General features: G+C 51.6%; 1 protein-coding gene across 5 annotated transcripts in view; it reads right to left on the minus strand.

Moving 5' to 3' along the window:
* Positions 1–14,393, minus strand: part of RAB11FIP5 (RAB11 family interacting protein 5) — a 43,088-nt gene that overhangs the window by 23,292 nt on the left and 5,403 nt on the right. For 4 of the 5 annotated variants that reach the window (XM_027799951.2, XM_014276886.3, XM_005435428.4 and 1 more), the window contains exons 2-3: positions 2,985–3,424; positions 875–1,613 (exon numbers count right to left, since the gene is read on the minus strand). In XM_027799951.2, coding sequence (XP_027655752.2) covers positions 875–1,613; positions 2,985–3,424 — 1,179 coding nt within the window. Of the gene's footprint in view, positions 1–874; positions 1,614–2,984; positions 3,425–7,322; positions 7,548–14,393 lie in introns of those variants that run through there. The other variant, XM_055700916.1, reaches the window with a different exon arrangement.

Consider the following 14,393-nt stretch of genomic DNA (forward strand, 5'->3'; position numbering starts at 1 on the left):
TCAACCCTGTAGATTCAACCAGCACTCAACGGCTAGTTATTTTCTCTGGAGGATTTTAACCCTGTTTCCTCCCTTCCACTGAGCAACGATACCACACCGGGCTCTCAGTCAACTTCTGGACCCCCAGCTCAGCTGCTGGAGGCTACAAGGATGGATGCAAGTGACGCACCGTCACGATAAAGCCCACACAGAAACAGCACGAACACCATGTTTTGTGTGCCACAAATACAGTGCTGAGGATTTGGAGGGATGAAATCATCACACAAAGTGAGAACAATTAGAGATTCATAATCAAGAGAAGGGAAAGCTGGGGTGGGATGGGAAGAGGAAAGAGCAGGGCTGGGATCAGTTAGTTCAGAAATGTTAATAATATCCCCAGTTACCAAAGTACTGCACCCCCAGGCCAGACCAGCGACGTAGAGGGGTGGGAAGTTAATAAAAAAAATTGTGATTACATGTCACCATGTCCCACATTCTACACTGAGTGCCAGGGACGCTTTTTTAGCTAATTAAAGGATAACGATCCTTTACTTCAAGGCCACAGAAACACTTGCCATGACCACACTGAGCCTCTGCAGAGGGAAACATCTCCCTCTCCATGAAGGGGATCCCTCCCTTTCCCAAGTGGGAAACAGGGCCTAGGAAGGCAAATGGAGTTGGTTTGTTGGAGAAGCCAGGGGAGGATCCAGGAGTCATCACACTCCCTTTGAGACATTTAAGACCAAGGAAGTACTTCCCCTGCTATCATCTTGTCAGAGCAACAGGGACCGGGTCTCTGCTGATGCTGGAGAGCACTGAATAGCACAGCTGTTGAAGACGGGAGGCTGGGGCAGCTAGTTAACAGCCTAGACTTCAACACACCCGTTTCACTGACCTGGGTTTCTGAGGGGACTCTTTGGGCTCCTTTGAACCAAACCAGCCACCGCTCTTATTCCTCTCATCTCCTCCTGCCATCACGTGGACAGATGAGCCATGGGAGGGTCCCACTTTCTCCCCCTGGCCTTTGCTCCCTGCATCGCTCTTGTTGCCCCCATGGTGGAAGAGGCCGCCCTTTGCTTTCTTGTCTTCCTTCCTCATTTCCTCGGGTTGTTTGTCCTTTGTTGTCTCCGTGGAGAAGACTATGGGCATTGCAGCTTGAGTTGGCTTGTTCTCTAAGCGACTGCTTTCTTCCATCTTGGCTCTGCCCAGATGGTTACTGAGAGTGACGGCTTTTGTGGAGACCTTGAGCTCTTCTTGCAAGGCTAAGCTGGGAGGAGACGGGATAAACCTGGGCTCGTCTCTCTGCGGTGTCCTCTCAAAGTTGCTGACCCCCCAAGGCACCTCGTGGGAGTCAGAATGGAGGGGAGTGAAGCCAAAACCCTCTTCCTGCCGTTTGGGGATGCTGGGCACGGACAGTGGTGCAGAGCTCTGCGGGACAGACATGGGGCTCTTTGGTACAGGCTCGTCACTGTAAACGTGGTTCCCATTGATACAGAGGGAAGACCGGGACACAGGATCATTCTTTGGCTTCAGGCTTTGGATTGCTTTGGGCTCCAGGACTGGGCTGACTTGGGAGACATCATCACTGAATGCTCTCTTGTGGGTCAGTTTTGGAGAGGGCAAGTAGTCTTTCACTGGCGGGAAATAAAACACAAAACAGAGGTGAGGCCATCTGAGTAACAGGCACAGGAACGACAAGCATCATTATCATCTTCTACTTGCAAACACTAAAAAGATCTGTGAAAACATACTGGCTTTCTCCCTCCCAGGCTCTACCAGATTATAATTAAATTACTAGAAATGCAAAGCACAGGTCACAAGTATGTGGCTATACAGGCCACACGATACTCTCCCCAAGCACATCACCTCCCACTGCAGGATCTGGAGAGAAATCTCTGTAAGACGACAAACCCCTTGTCTGAGAGGATCTGAGATCGATAATAAATGCAAGAAACTATCCAGAAGCTACTTAAATGGCTTACACTTCTGTGTGATTTAAGAGTTTGCACTGAATAAAAGACCAGGAGCCCCTGAGCTCTGCTCAGACAGGCCCAACTGCTGCTTTGCGTGATGTAAGCCAGGAGGGTCCAGTGTCTGCTTCTCCCTCCCACTGCCTGACCCTGTGGGTATTGCTAACACTCAGCAGACTTTTGGGGTTACACGGAGAGCTCAGTGAGAAAGACTGCTTGGACTTCAGGTGGTACGCAACTGCTCTCCCCTCCTAGCCAGAAATGCTGTCTCCTTCACCACAACATGGGGATGATGGGGCCAGACCGGTGCCTCCACTCGCTCTCTGGCTGCACATGGGAACGTCACCCAGCAGAAACTGAGAAGCATCACGTGGGCGGCTTCACCAACACGGTGAGAAGCAGCACGTAGCCAGGGACTCCCACCCAATGTGGGAATTTGCTGTCTCCAGCCAATTAAACTATTTAATTATATATTTTGTTTTCAAGAGATGGCAAGAATTAATTCACTACAAGGGCCTTTTTTGTTTGGAAATCGCCGCTCTGCAAGCGCCAAGAGCTCAGATTGCTTTAATCACCAGGAACCGGTCACTGTTTCAGTTTTGCCTCCAAGCCGGAGGCATCTCATTAGACAGCCGGGCAGCAGTGCAGCACAGCAGCAATGGGCTCTGCTTCACCCAGCCCTCTCCCAAGGGCTTATTCCTACGAGTCAGTGTGAGCGACCTGCTTTTAGGGGGTTAAGGAACCCTTGTAGCCCGCAAGTTCGTGATGTGCTGCAGGGAGCACATGCAGCATCAACACTAAGTCAGATTGTTTCTGTACAGGCTCAGCAAGAGATGCAAAATGTTGAACATCTCCCCCCATTCTGGCAAGCACGTTACTGCCAGCACACACAGGGTCTCCAAGGGTTTGTGCAGGATGCTGCTTCTTAGGTAAGCAATTAGTTAACAGATTTGCAAGAAAGCCTCACCAGTCCCTTACAAAGAAAACAAGGAAAAGAAGTCGGGGGGGAAGGAATTAAAACTGTTATCCTCTTACCAGAGCGCTCTGTGGACAGACTGCTGTGTCTGCTCGGGGATTTGGTTACCTCAGGAACATTTGCAGCCAAGCCCAGGCTGGCAGAAGAGATGGTGCTGTCAGATCCCAGGGAGGTGTTGGATTGCGTTAGGGATGACTTGCGCAGCTTGTTCTTGAAGAAGAAGCCCTTGACTCTGGACTTCTTGCCCGCAATGTCGTAGTCATCCTCCATGTCCAGGGCACCCATGCTGCTGGGGATGATGGCAGAGGCTGACTCCAAGTCATATTTCTTCTTGCCTTTTACCTTGTCCTTCAGCTTGCCAAAGGGTGACCGCGGCTTGTCCTTCATGGACAGGTCGAACATGCTGGCTGTGAGGTTGTTGCGCGTAAACTGGATGCTCACCAGGATCTCACCACGCTCCTTCTCCTTCTTCCCAGCCTTGGAGTGTAGCTTGTGCCACCTGGATCCAGAGAGGAAAGAAAAGGAAAGGCCCCTCCGTCATTTCCAAGAGCCACAAGCCAGGAAGACCTCAGGGAGGGTGCTGCTGGGTGGCAGCTAGCATGAGCACCTCAGAAGTCAACTAAGACCTGAGTCAGAGACAGAGGTGTTGCACAGGACTAGATCCCTCCCTGAACTGCAGCAGCTTTGTAAGACCTCTGTCTCCATCCCTGTCCTAATACTAAATACTGTCCTTCCACTAAATAACCTGTCAAACGCCATCTCGCTCACCCTGGTGTCAGATACTGCTGTACATTTCAGGGAAAGCTACCGGTGGCCAAATTTTTGTATGGTCAGTTGATACATTGCTGCAAGCCCATGTTTAAAAAAAGACAGTGCTTGCTTGCATTTTAAATATTCAAGAGCCTGTGACTCAGAACAAATCCTTTCAAGTCAGAGACAGTACCGTAATGGCAAAGGCACTCAACAACATTCATTAAAATAACTTTATTCCAGACCTTCCGTGCCTCACCCTAAATAAAGTTGCTGAAGTTTGCCTAGAAATCTTTGCATCAAGTATTTAGAGGATGCTGCATCCTGGTAGCTCTTCATGGGCAGGAGGAGGTGCCATACAGCACTTACACTACCCACCAACCCAACCCTGCTGGATTTTTGGGAGCTATCTGCATTCCCACAGCCGGCCAATGGCAGTCTCTAGCCTGCAGTACAGCTTTGGGATCCGCAACGACCCGATGCGATGGCAGAGGATGCAGCACACCTTTACGTTCATCGCCTTCCCCTCCTCCAAATCCTTCAATTCTGCTGAAATGCCTGTAAAATTTGAGGCAGACAGAGCCTGAGCCAAGGGGGGGAAAGCCATTTACTTTAACGCTCCTCACATCAATTGCCAAAGCCCAGCACCACACCTGTGGGGCTGGTAGAAGATCCCAAAGGAGATACTGGCCATATCCACCAGCACAAAAGCTTCAACTGACTCTGCAGCACATTACTGGGGGATGCTCACCGCTATGAACCCCGTTACGCAGACTCTGCTCCGTAGCTTTGCACATGGAGATGGAGAAGCATGGAAAAAGTCTCCAAAACATTGACTGCACAAGCAGAAAAACCTCACAACCTTCATTTAAGGCCCAATCCTTCCGCAGGGAACAGCCTGAGCACTGGCAGGGTAGAGAACAACCCCTGGAATGCGATGGGAGAGGGGTCTTGCCTCCTGCCAGCTGGAACGTATGGTGGGTGAGAGGACACTAAAGCAAGAGATGTCCAGAGGCACCTTCTAATTCTTCATTTCGCTGTGGTACCAGCTTCAGACAGGGCAGCACAAAACACAGGCCACAAAGGAACCATTTCTTCCCCCAAACTGCTGTCAACCCAGTGGTCCTTTGCTCCCTTCTCCTCCTGGGAGATGCTCCATCTTTCTGCCTCGGTTTCAAGTGCCACTTCCCAGAGCGGCTGCAGCAGGACAAGCGGATCTCTAGCACAGCCACTGCTCCAGCAGCTCTGATCCCTCCCAGATTGAAGTATTAAAATTTCCCTTAACAAGGCACAAGGAAACCTGAAGGTTCAGGACAGACCCTGTTTCTCCATGACATGCTTCATAGGTGGAACACACAGCAATGGAAGGTAGAAAAAATTTCTAAACCTGGATTAACAATTTCCCAATGAATTCTCAGAAAATAAAAACCTCAGCAGTGTTTTACATCCACTTGTAAAGTCAAGTCACTGAAAAGATTAAAAAAAAAAAAAAGGGAAGGAAAATGTGAAGGGATAGAGATGGGTGTGACCATACTGATATCACCAGGGTGAGGATAAAATTTCAACCATGTACTCCAGAAGTTTCTGCATCACTGCTGGGGAAGTTACTGCATCTTGAACGAAGGGAGGAGCTGGAAAGCCTGAAGAGCCTACACCACACCTTGGGAAGGGGGCACAAAACCCCTAATCCCCTGCTGGGGTGCCTGGATAAGTAACACGAGTGCATATCTGAAAGCACCCAGGTCTTTCACCATGCAATTCAGATGCTACCGAAATGCAGGAGGGACAGCACCTGGGACTTTGCTGGGCACAAACACAGTGTTAAATCCCCAGTGAACCCACTCCTAGTTCTACCATTTGCTTATCCCACCCCCATACGATGCCCACTGCAAAATTTTCAGTACTCTGACTTCAGGCTTGAAAATATCTAGGCATGCAGAAAAAAAAAACAACGTGAAAAAAAGCAGCATTAACTCCTTACAGCAAGCCAGCAGTGACAGACACCCAAACAGTCTGATCTGCTGCCAGGGAGCAATTAGGGCAGCAGGAGCAGGTGAGTCAGGCAGACACTTCCCGTAGGAGCGCTGGGGAAAAGGCTGCTTGGAACAGGCTGTGGCCACAGCACATCAAATACTATGTTATTCAGTTTGATGCAAGACCTGGAAGAAGTTCAAAAGGGAAGGGCTGCAGCAGCCTGCCAGCTGGGAGAGGAAAGATTTGGGGGCTGAATCATTTAGGGGGCAGGGGAATCTTGCAAGTAGTTTTTTATATCTTACATCATCCCATGGAAAAAATAGAGAGAGAACATCTGGGTGGATTAACATAAGGAAAGGCATGAGCTTCTGAGGATGATAAGATGTAACAGCCTGTAAGAACTCTGCACTAGCTCAGCTCACACAGATATGCTCTCAGCATCTCCTGTCCCATTACTTATAATGTTGCGGTCATTAAAATTAATTTGGGTGCTCGGCAGCACCACCTCAGAAAGAACAATCCTTAAAACCTGATCTGCTTCAAAAAGCGCCTGTTCAAGGAAAAATCTCTGCTTATGCTGGTGCTGGATTAAGTAGCTATTTTAGTTCCCAAGACCTAATCAGCAGTCGGCAAACAGCGGGGACTACACCTCAAACAGGGAACTGAGCTATTTTAGGCTGAGCTCTAGATTTATGGCACAAGAGGAGTGTTTCGAAGGATTAAGTTGTTCCGTGTTGGGTAATTTATTTTTTTTTTATGAATCAGTTCCAGTGGAAACAGGAGATGCAAACACTGCCTCAACTGGGATGCAGCAGGAGAGCAGGATTGGGGTGGGTTTCAAGTCCTAGCCCAGCTAAACACAAACTCCCATGGCATCTTCTCACTATTAACCCCACCCCACACCCCTCAGTTTCCCATGGTTTTTTGTCCACAAGCTGCCCTCAGGGGTAAGCCCTGGGTAGGGGGGTTCTGGATTGGGGCCACCTGAGCCCAGGTCTCAGAGGGAGATGCTTTTATGGGACTTCAAGATACACCTGGAGAAACAAACCAGCTTCTGCCCATACAAACCCTTTTCCAGGCCTGAAATAGCAGCAGTGAGCTTCACAGCTCAGGCTCAGAACAATTGCTCTGAATTTAACTGGGTTATTTTAATCAGACTGTGGAAGAGGTGCTGGCACTGAGGACCATTGTGAGATTGAGGAAGCCAGCCAAGCATGTCCAGCACTGGGGATCCAGGACTGCAAGGACCCACCTTTTTGAGGCGTTTTGGAGGCCTCTCTTGAGCAAGGTGCCACCAGCTTGGGTCCAGCTCCTCGCTACACAGGACATCCAGGACAAGCCACCCACCTCTGGCAACCTGCTCCTCGGGTGCTGTTCTTAGCAAGGTTTGGAGGGGTCACAGTCTGACACAGGCTTTGCTAGTTAAAAAAAACTTAAATTAAACAGGCTGCCAGAGCTGGTGGTGATCGGGAGCAGGATTGCTCCCAGCTCAAGAGACATGATTGGTGCCCGAGTCTGCGCTCCTTTCCTCATTCCCTACAACTGGAAACAGGTCTCCCCCTGAACACGGAGCAGAGGATGAAACCTGCTGCTTCCCAGCCTGCTGATCCCATATCAATGCCCTTCTGCCCCATGGAGAACCGCTGCTTTCCACCTGGCAGCTACCCACTCACCTTCCCTGAAGGTGATGCTTCTGCTGAGACACCTCAGCCCTGGCCACATGGAGAGCCAAGCTTCCTCAGAGACATCTCCAACGTGACATGTCCAGGGAATGCAGCCTGAGCCAGCTTGAAGACACGTGCTGCAAGCTCAGGCAATTAGCTTTTTCTAAAAAAAACTATATTCTTCCCTCGGACGCCCCATGGGTCCAGCACGTCTGTCTGCACCATGCTGGGCACATGTCCCCCCAAAGGCAGAGGGCTTCTCCCAGCATCACCCTAGAATACGCTGCAGCAGGGAAGGGGCAGGCAGGCGCCCTGGGGATCTCTGCAGGGGGAAGGAAGCAGCAAGCCACCCCTGCACACAGGGACAGAAGAGGAAACCTCAAACAGAAAACTCCCCACAGACACCCCAGAAAGGGGAAGCAGCTGGAGTCCTCTGTGAGCTCTTGGGCAGCTCCTGGGAAGTGAGACATGCTCTGGGGGTTTGCAAGCTCACATCCCACTGCTGTAACACTGCTCACAAGCACTGATATATGACAGAGGGCTCCCCAGCCCCCCTTACATGGCTGTGCACACTCATTTAGGTCACCGTGTTGAATCAGCACATCCAAACTGCTTCCAGACAGTTTCAGCAAAACCCTTCCCTGTGCCAAGGCTCCTCTCTCCTCCCACTCGCCTCCACTGAGAGTCAAGAACGGCAAGCCACGCAGCTCGGCTGCCAAAAGGCAGGTTTGGGAGGAAAGGCAGAAAGCGCACGGCATTTATTTTTACATTTGCTGTTGCTGGGATCAATTGGAGCAGCAAGGGAGGCACGGAGAGCAGAACACAAGGCGCTGCTGTATCTCCAGGCCCCATAAAAACACATGCTTTCCCTCATCCTCCAACAGCATCCCATACCAGAAAGCCAGCTAGTGCTGAGCAAAGGGAAAAAACACTCTGGCATGGAAACAAGAGCATAGGAGCTGCTTGTTAAGGAGGCAAAATGACCCCACAGAGGGTGCTAACAGGATGGATTTGCTCGGGGTCAGCACCTGGTTCACACCATCCCCCTTCCTCTGCTCTTTGTCCTCCATTGGGCTGCACATGACTGTTTGTGGGGGGCACAGGGAGCCCCCATTTCTAGAAACCTTGTGTTGGGTATCCAAGCTACAGGGGGAAAATGCTTGGGCAGTATTTCCCTCTCATCAATGAGAAAACTCATTTGGGCTTAAGAGGCACCTGCTCTGCGTGGGCTGCCCAAGCACGTCCCAAGATGGAAAGACATCTGGGATGACCAGGAGGACACAGAGCCAACCCTTAACAGAAAGGCAAAGCTGACCATGATCTGAGGCTTTCTGTCACCTTGTCCCTCCCACATCTCCCTCCTCATCAAGCAACTCCTTCAGCATAAAACCAAGCCCAAACCTGAAGCCCCCAACCCATCAGCAGCTTGGCAGGTTGGCATCTGAAAGCCCTGGGGTGACCCAAGCTCATTTCACTGGTTCAGGATTACTACAGTCGCATGCAACATCACACAGGGGAGGAAGCCCAGTGACACCAGGATGAGACGAGATCAGGTGAGCAGGGCAGCGCAGACAACACAGCTCTTACAGATGCCACACGCACCATCAGGGCACCATCCTGCCCTACTTTCAGGGAAGATGTGGGTCCTTCCAAGGAGGACCACCTTTGCTCTCCTGTGGGTCCGACTGGCATGTCCAAGAGATCCCCATCCACCCTCCAGCTCAGCTGGACCTACCTTGCCTCAATAGACCTGTCCAATGCACCCTGCGTACCTTCAGCAATGGCTCTCCAGTTTCATTCTCAGACTGGTCCCAGCACTTTACTAGCAGTGAGTTCAAGAGAGTTTTCTTGGGTAGCCAAGTCCCTCAGCAACTTGCAGCGTTCACGGATGCATATGGGGAAGGGTGCACAGCTGGAGCGTTTCTAAGAGCATTCCTAGAGTGCTTCAGCCATCAGGTGTTTCCCAAAAGCTTCCCAAAACCACTCAGTGTTGTCAGGGTGGTCGAGGTTCACCTCAAATTGAGCAGAAATGCTCCTCCTGCCCTGCACAACTCAGCCACCTGAGCTGCAGTATGGAGGAAGAGACAGCCCAATGCAGAGCCAAAGCCTCTTCCCCGACTGCACCAGCCTGTTATTTACTGCTGATTCATCCCTGCAACAAGGTCAGCCTGGATTACAAGAGCCCCAAATCTTTAATTAAAGACTGTTTGGGCCCTTACAGTGACAGAGAGGGACAGAGCAAAGAAAAGGCAATCCAAGGGAAGCACAAGTATTGGCAGAAGGGGCACCGCTCCTCCTGGCACGACCCCTTCTTGATGGGCACAGCACCGACAGCAAAGAGGCATCGCAGTGAGACAAGAGCTGAAGCAGCCCTGCAGAAACACGCGCGTCGCATCGGGCCAGGAGGAAGCTCACCTACCCAAGAAAGGAAGCATAGGGTGGAAAACAACCCAACCCTGGGGAATTTTGTGCTTTTTGTCTGGCTTCGTGTTTTTGACTCAGCTTCCCCCGCCAGCACTGGGAAGCTTTTCTGCAGCGTAGGTTCATTTCTGTGTTGGTTTTGGATGGCCTATTTTGTAAGGTGATCCCTGTTAGCTGCTAAAAGCACAGATGGAAAATAAACCCATGCTGATTTCCCTGTGATGGGGAAGAAAGGGCTCAAGCGGCTGAGGTGGGAAGAAGTTCATCTCTCCAAACGTTCCTCTGCAAAGTGCTCAAAACCAAACTCGAACAAACCAACCCCCCACAGCTCGTTAGATAATTCAGCTCACTGCTAACAAAGCAACTCAACCCTGCTCCTCTAATGGGTTCCAGCTTTGACATGACCACTCAGCTGCTCAAGAGGATGCTGGCTAAATGGGATGTCAGAAACTAAGAGCAGGAGCTGTGTGCGGTGAGGGGCACAAGAGAATGTAGCTACGGGCATGGTGCTGGTGCTCCAAGTGATGGATTACCACAGCCAATGGAGCACAGAACAACCGGGAACCCACATGAGAAAATCCCACCACTGACTCACACTTGCCCCAGGACAGAGAAGCCGTCCATGCTCTACCGTATCCTTGCCCTGCTGAAGGGCTCGTCCTACAACTCGCCGGCCAGGAACAGAGATGTTGTCACTCCAGTGGGACTCGACGGCAGGGAACTGTCTGCAAACCTGCAAAGCATGATGAAAACTGGGGAAAAAAACAGCCCTGCTCGTGTCCAGAATTCACTGGCAAGCCTGCTGCAACACCCAGGCTGTGCTAGGGAGCTGCTGCTCCAGGCATGTATCCGGCAGCACCTCCATGCACAAGGTCCATCCCAACAGGGTCCCAAGCATCCTCACTCCTGCATCCCAGATGGACCTGTACCCCACAAGACCCTGGCACCTGGCACCTCCCCTTGGCTATGGAGGGGACTGGGGTGGCCCAGACCTGGGGAGCCCCCCCGACAGGCACTTTTCTTGACCCTGTACCCAGAGGAGACAGAGGATGGCTGCCCAGCCACCCCACTGCCCCCAAATCTGCCCCAATGGCCTCTGTGCCAGCTGGCAGATGCAAGCAGGGGGGTGTGATGGCATGGAGGAGGACAGTTTTAGGAGCAGGGTAGACAACAGGGATGGAAAAGAGCTATCAGCCACCAGGACAGCGCTGGCATGACAACAAGAGCAAATAACTTCATTGCAAATCAATTTAGGCTAAGAAGATCAGAGGTCTTCCCAATTCTAGCACAGGATGGTCGGGTAGGAAGAGGAAAGGAGGGAAGATTTAAAGAGCTGTAAAATGGAGCATGAAACATTTATGAATGGGGATAGCAATAGCAGGAGATGGAAAGTGATCTCTTCAGCTATATTTATCTGCTTACACTCCAGAGCGTCCAAGCTTTGCATCCTATGAGTTGTGAACAAGCCAATAAACCACATTTGTGGTCACTGAATGACCTGAACTGCAAAGGCCAGCAATGCCCAGGCACAGCAAGACTAGGGGATGAGGCCTCCGTGCAAGGATGGGAGAGGAGGCAGTGCTAGTGATCTGCTGACCCAATGCACAAGAAACCAAGAAAAGTTAAAAAAAAACCAAGCCCCAAGCTGACTTTGCAGGATTGCAAAGCACAACAGACACCAAGGAGCTGCTCCGCAGGTTCCCCTGGTGCACTTGCTTCCAGGGAGCTGCTTAATGCACAACTTAACGTGCATAGGATGGGCAGGAGAAACATGTTTTTGCTGTAAATCCTCTTCCACTTCCAGCTGGGAAAGAGCATCTTCGGCAGGGCTTGCACGGAGAACCTAATACCTAGAGGCAATGCAAGGCTTGGGAAAGCAGGCTTGTCCTCCAAAGGGGAAATCAACCCCAAGGGCTCCACGCAGCTTAAAATACCAGCTACACCCATTTTGGCAACAGCTCACACATTGATCGTTCATTCACCACATTAACAGATGCTGCAACCTGCTCTCGGGCATGAGTCACACACACACACACAAAAAAAAGGGGGGGGGCGGCACGGGGGAGAGAAAAAGGGATGAATCTCACACCTTTATCCTCAGTGGACTTGCCAGTGAGGAGACCCACGTGCTGGAAATGCAGAGCTGGGGAGGCCACAGGATGCTGTTCCGGGGATGGGGCTCCCAAACCCCCAGCCTGGGCTGGAAAGGCCGTCCTGCTGGAAAGCCAAACCCTGTGTCCCAGACCAAGCTTCTGATAAAGCAAGTGAATTCCCATGGCAGTTATTTGCACACCTTTGACAAGCACAGGCTCCGACAGGCCCTGGGTCAGAGAGAGAGGTGGCAGCAATGGTTTAAAAGCCATTTTCACCTGACAGACCATGTGTGGAAAGGATGCAAGGTCTTTCCTGGACTCCTCTCATCAAGAAAGCCCTGCTCAGCAGCCGTGCTGAGGCAGCCACCCACACCAGCATGCCTGCAACAGAGCAGACCCAAGCAAGATTTCAACAGGCGGGACGATGCCAGAGCACCTGGAGCCCACAGGGTTACTGGGGTCAAGGAGCCCATTTTCCCATCTTTTCCCTTCATGCAGACACCTACATAAGTGCATTCATGAGCCAGCTACAGTGGACCTGCAAGAATAACCCAGCTGAGACTCTGCCCTGGCAGCAGCCACAGTGCGGACATGCTCTCGACCCCAATAGATGCTCTCCCTCTAGTGACAGTGACAAAGAAGAGGTGTCTCCAGCAGACCCCTGAGTTGTGACACATCGCTCCAAGGGACCATGCTGCTGGCAAGCAGCTTACAGCACCCACAGACGCTCTCCTCTGGGGCAATGCTACAACTAAGCAGATCCCTCCCAAGAACTATGAAGACCATCCCAAAAAAACTCCTCTCTTGCTGCAGATGTTGCCTTTGAGCCACCCAGCTGAGCCCAGTATGATGACACAGCCCGTTGGAGGCTGAGGAGCAGAGCCCACTCAGCCTTCCTGGTCACCAAAGAGGAAGGACTGGCAAGAAATATTAGGCCAGATTCTGTAGGGAAGGGAAGGAATAACCTTGAAAAGATGAACCAAGGTGGTGAGGCTCCTGAAGCACAGTGTGAGCACTAGCTGAACTTGGCACATGCAATAGCACCAGCTCCACCCACATCTAGATCTTTGTACCAACAGGTTTGAGGCATTTTCTGAGCTGGCTGCGGGTTTTTCTGCAGCTGCTAAGAGAAAAAAGGCAGCTGGAGGCAGTTAGGGCTCTGAAGATTAGCGTGAAGCAGAATATGAAGCCTGAATCTGCAGCTTTTTAAGATGATGGAAGGTGATGGGCCAGCACTCTCAGCCACTGACAGCCCAAACCCAACATGCCAAACTTGCAAAGCTGGGATCAACTGCTCCAATATCTTTTAAAAAGCAACAAAAGCCAAGCCTACCTGGAGCAGAACAAAGCAAAGGCCTTAAACCCCTTAAATCAGCATTGGCAACTAGGTGGAAATGGAGGTAACTGGGCAGGTAGGAGCAGAATTAAGCCCTGCTACCATTTCGTAAACAGCAGCATTGCACTGCAGTGCCTTGGCACTCTCCCCTGGGCTCCCAGCTAGGGGCAAACATTTGCCTGGGGCAAGCTGGCCACCAAGGAGCCTATCCCAAGACCTGGCTGCCTCCAGTCCAGCCTTGCCTCCAGCAGCGCAGAGAGCATTTTGACCTGATTTTTGGCAGGACTAACCCTCTCCCCTCCAAGCTTGGTAGTGTTTCAACACAGCAGGGCGTTTCCTGGCTTGGCCAAGACACAACAACACAACAACCGCTCAGAGCTGCCTTTCCAGCCCCCAAACAAGGATTTCATCATAGCCCAGGGCGTCCAAGGAGCTCACTACTGTCTAGGCCACCCTGAAGACCTTCACCAGCCTCGCTGGGCACCTCTGATCACAGCCCCTGGAGATGAGGGCTCTGTTTGCCCTTGTATTAAATTTTTCCATCCCCAAACTGTCACAGAGCAGCTATTTCCTGTCCACCCTGCTGCAAGGTCTCTTCCTCTCCTAGGCTTAAGGACAGAAGTGCAGAGGACACGCTGCAGCGACATGACCTCGGCTCTTGCCTGACAGGGAGCAGAAAGTGAGCTCTGACCCTGGGTGTGAGTATCTCCCCTAGGAGATGCAGCCAGGAGCCAAGGCCGTGGTGGGAATGGCAATGAGCACAAACCGCCGCATCCGAGATGCCACAGCCAAGAGCCCACAGGCCACAGCACGTGTTCTGCTGCTAATGATCTCCACTGATTTTAATTTAACAAGGGAGGGCAATGGCCACAAGCATGCCACGTGCTGACAGCGGTTCAGAGGGGCTGGCGGAGGAGATGAAAGCAGGTCTGCACCCAGGGGAAACACAATGACAATGCTGCAGAAAGCATGTGACCCACCTGCTCTCGCCACAGCAAGGAGGGGACATGATGGGTACAACCAGAAAGGGGAAGGGAAAAGTGCCTGGCACGGGGCTTCGCTCAGGAAGGACCAACAGACAGTGAGGGAGCCCTGGCAGGGATTGGAGGACTGTCCCTTGGCCCTGAGGGTGCTTCTCACCCCTCCAAGGTCCCAGCACCCCTTTGCTGCTGAACAAATGGGCAGCATGCATCATTGCACAATGATGTGACCTTCCGGAGGGCTTCTCAA

Source organism: Falco cherrug, chromosome 1, assembly GCF_023634085.1.
Source record: "Falco cherrug isolate bFalChe1 chromosome 1, bFalChe1.pri, whole genome shotgun sequence".
Taxonomy (NCBI): Eukaryota; Metazoa; Chordata; class Aves; order Falconiformes; family Falconidae; genus Falco; species Falco cherrug.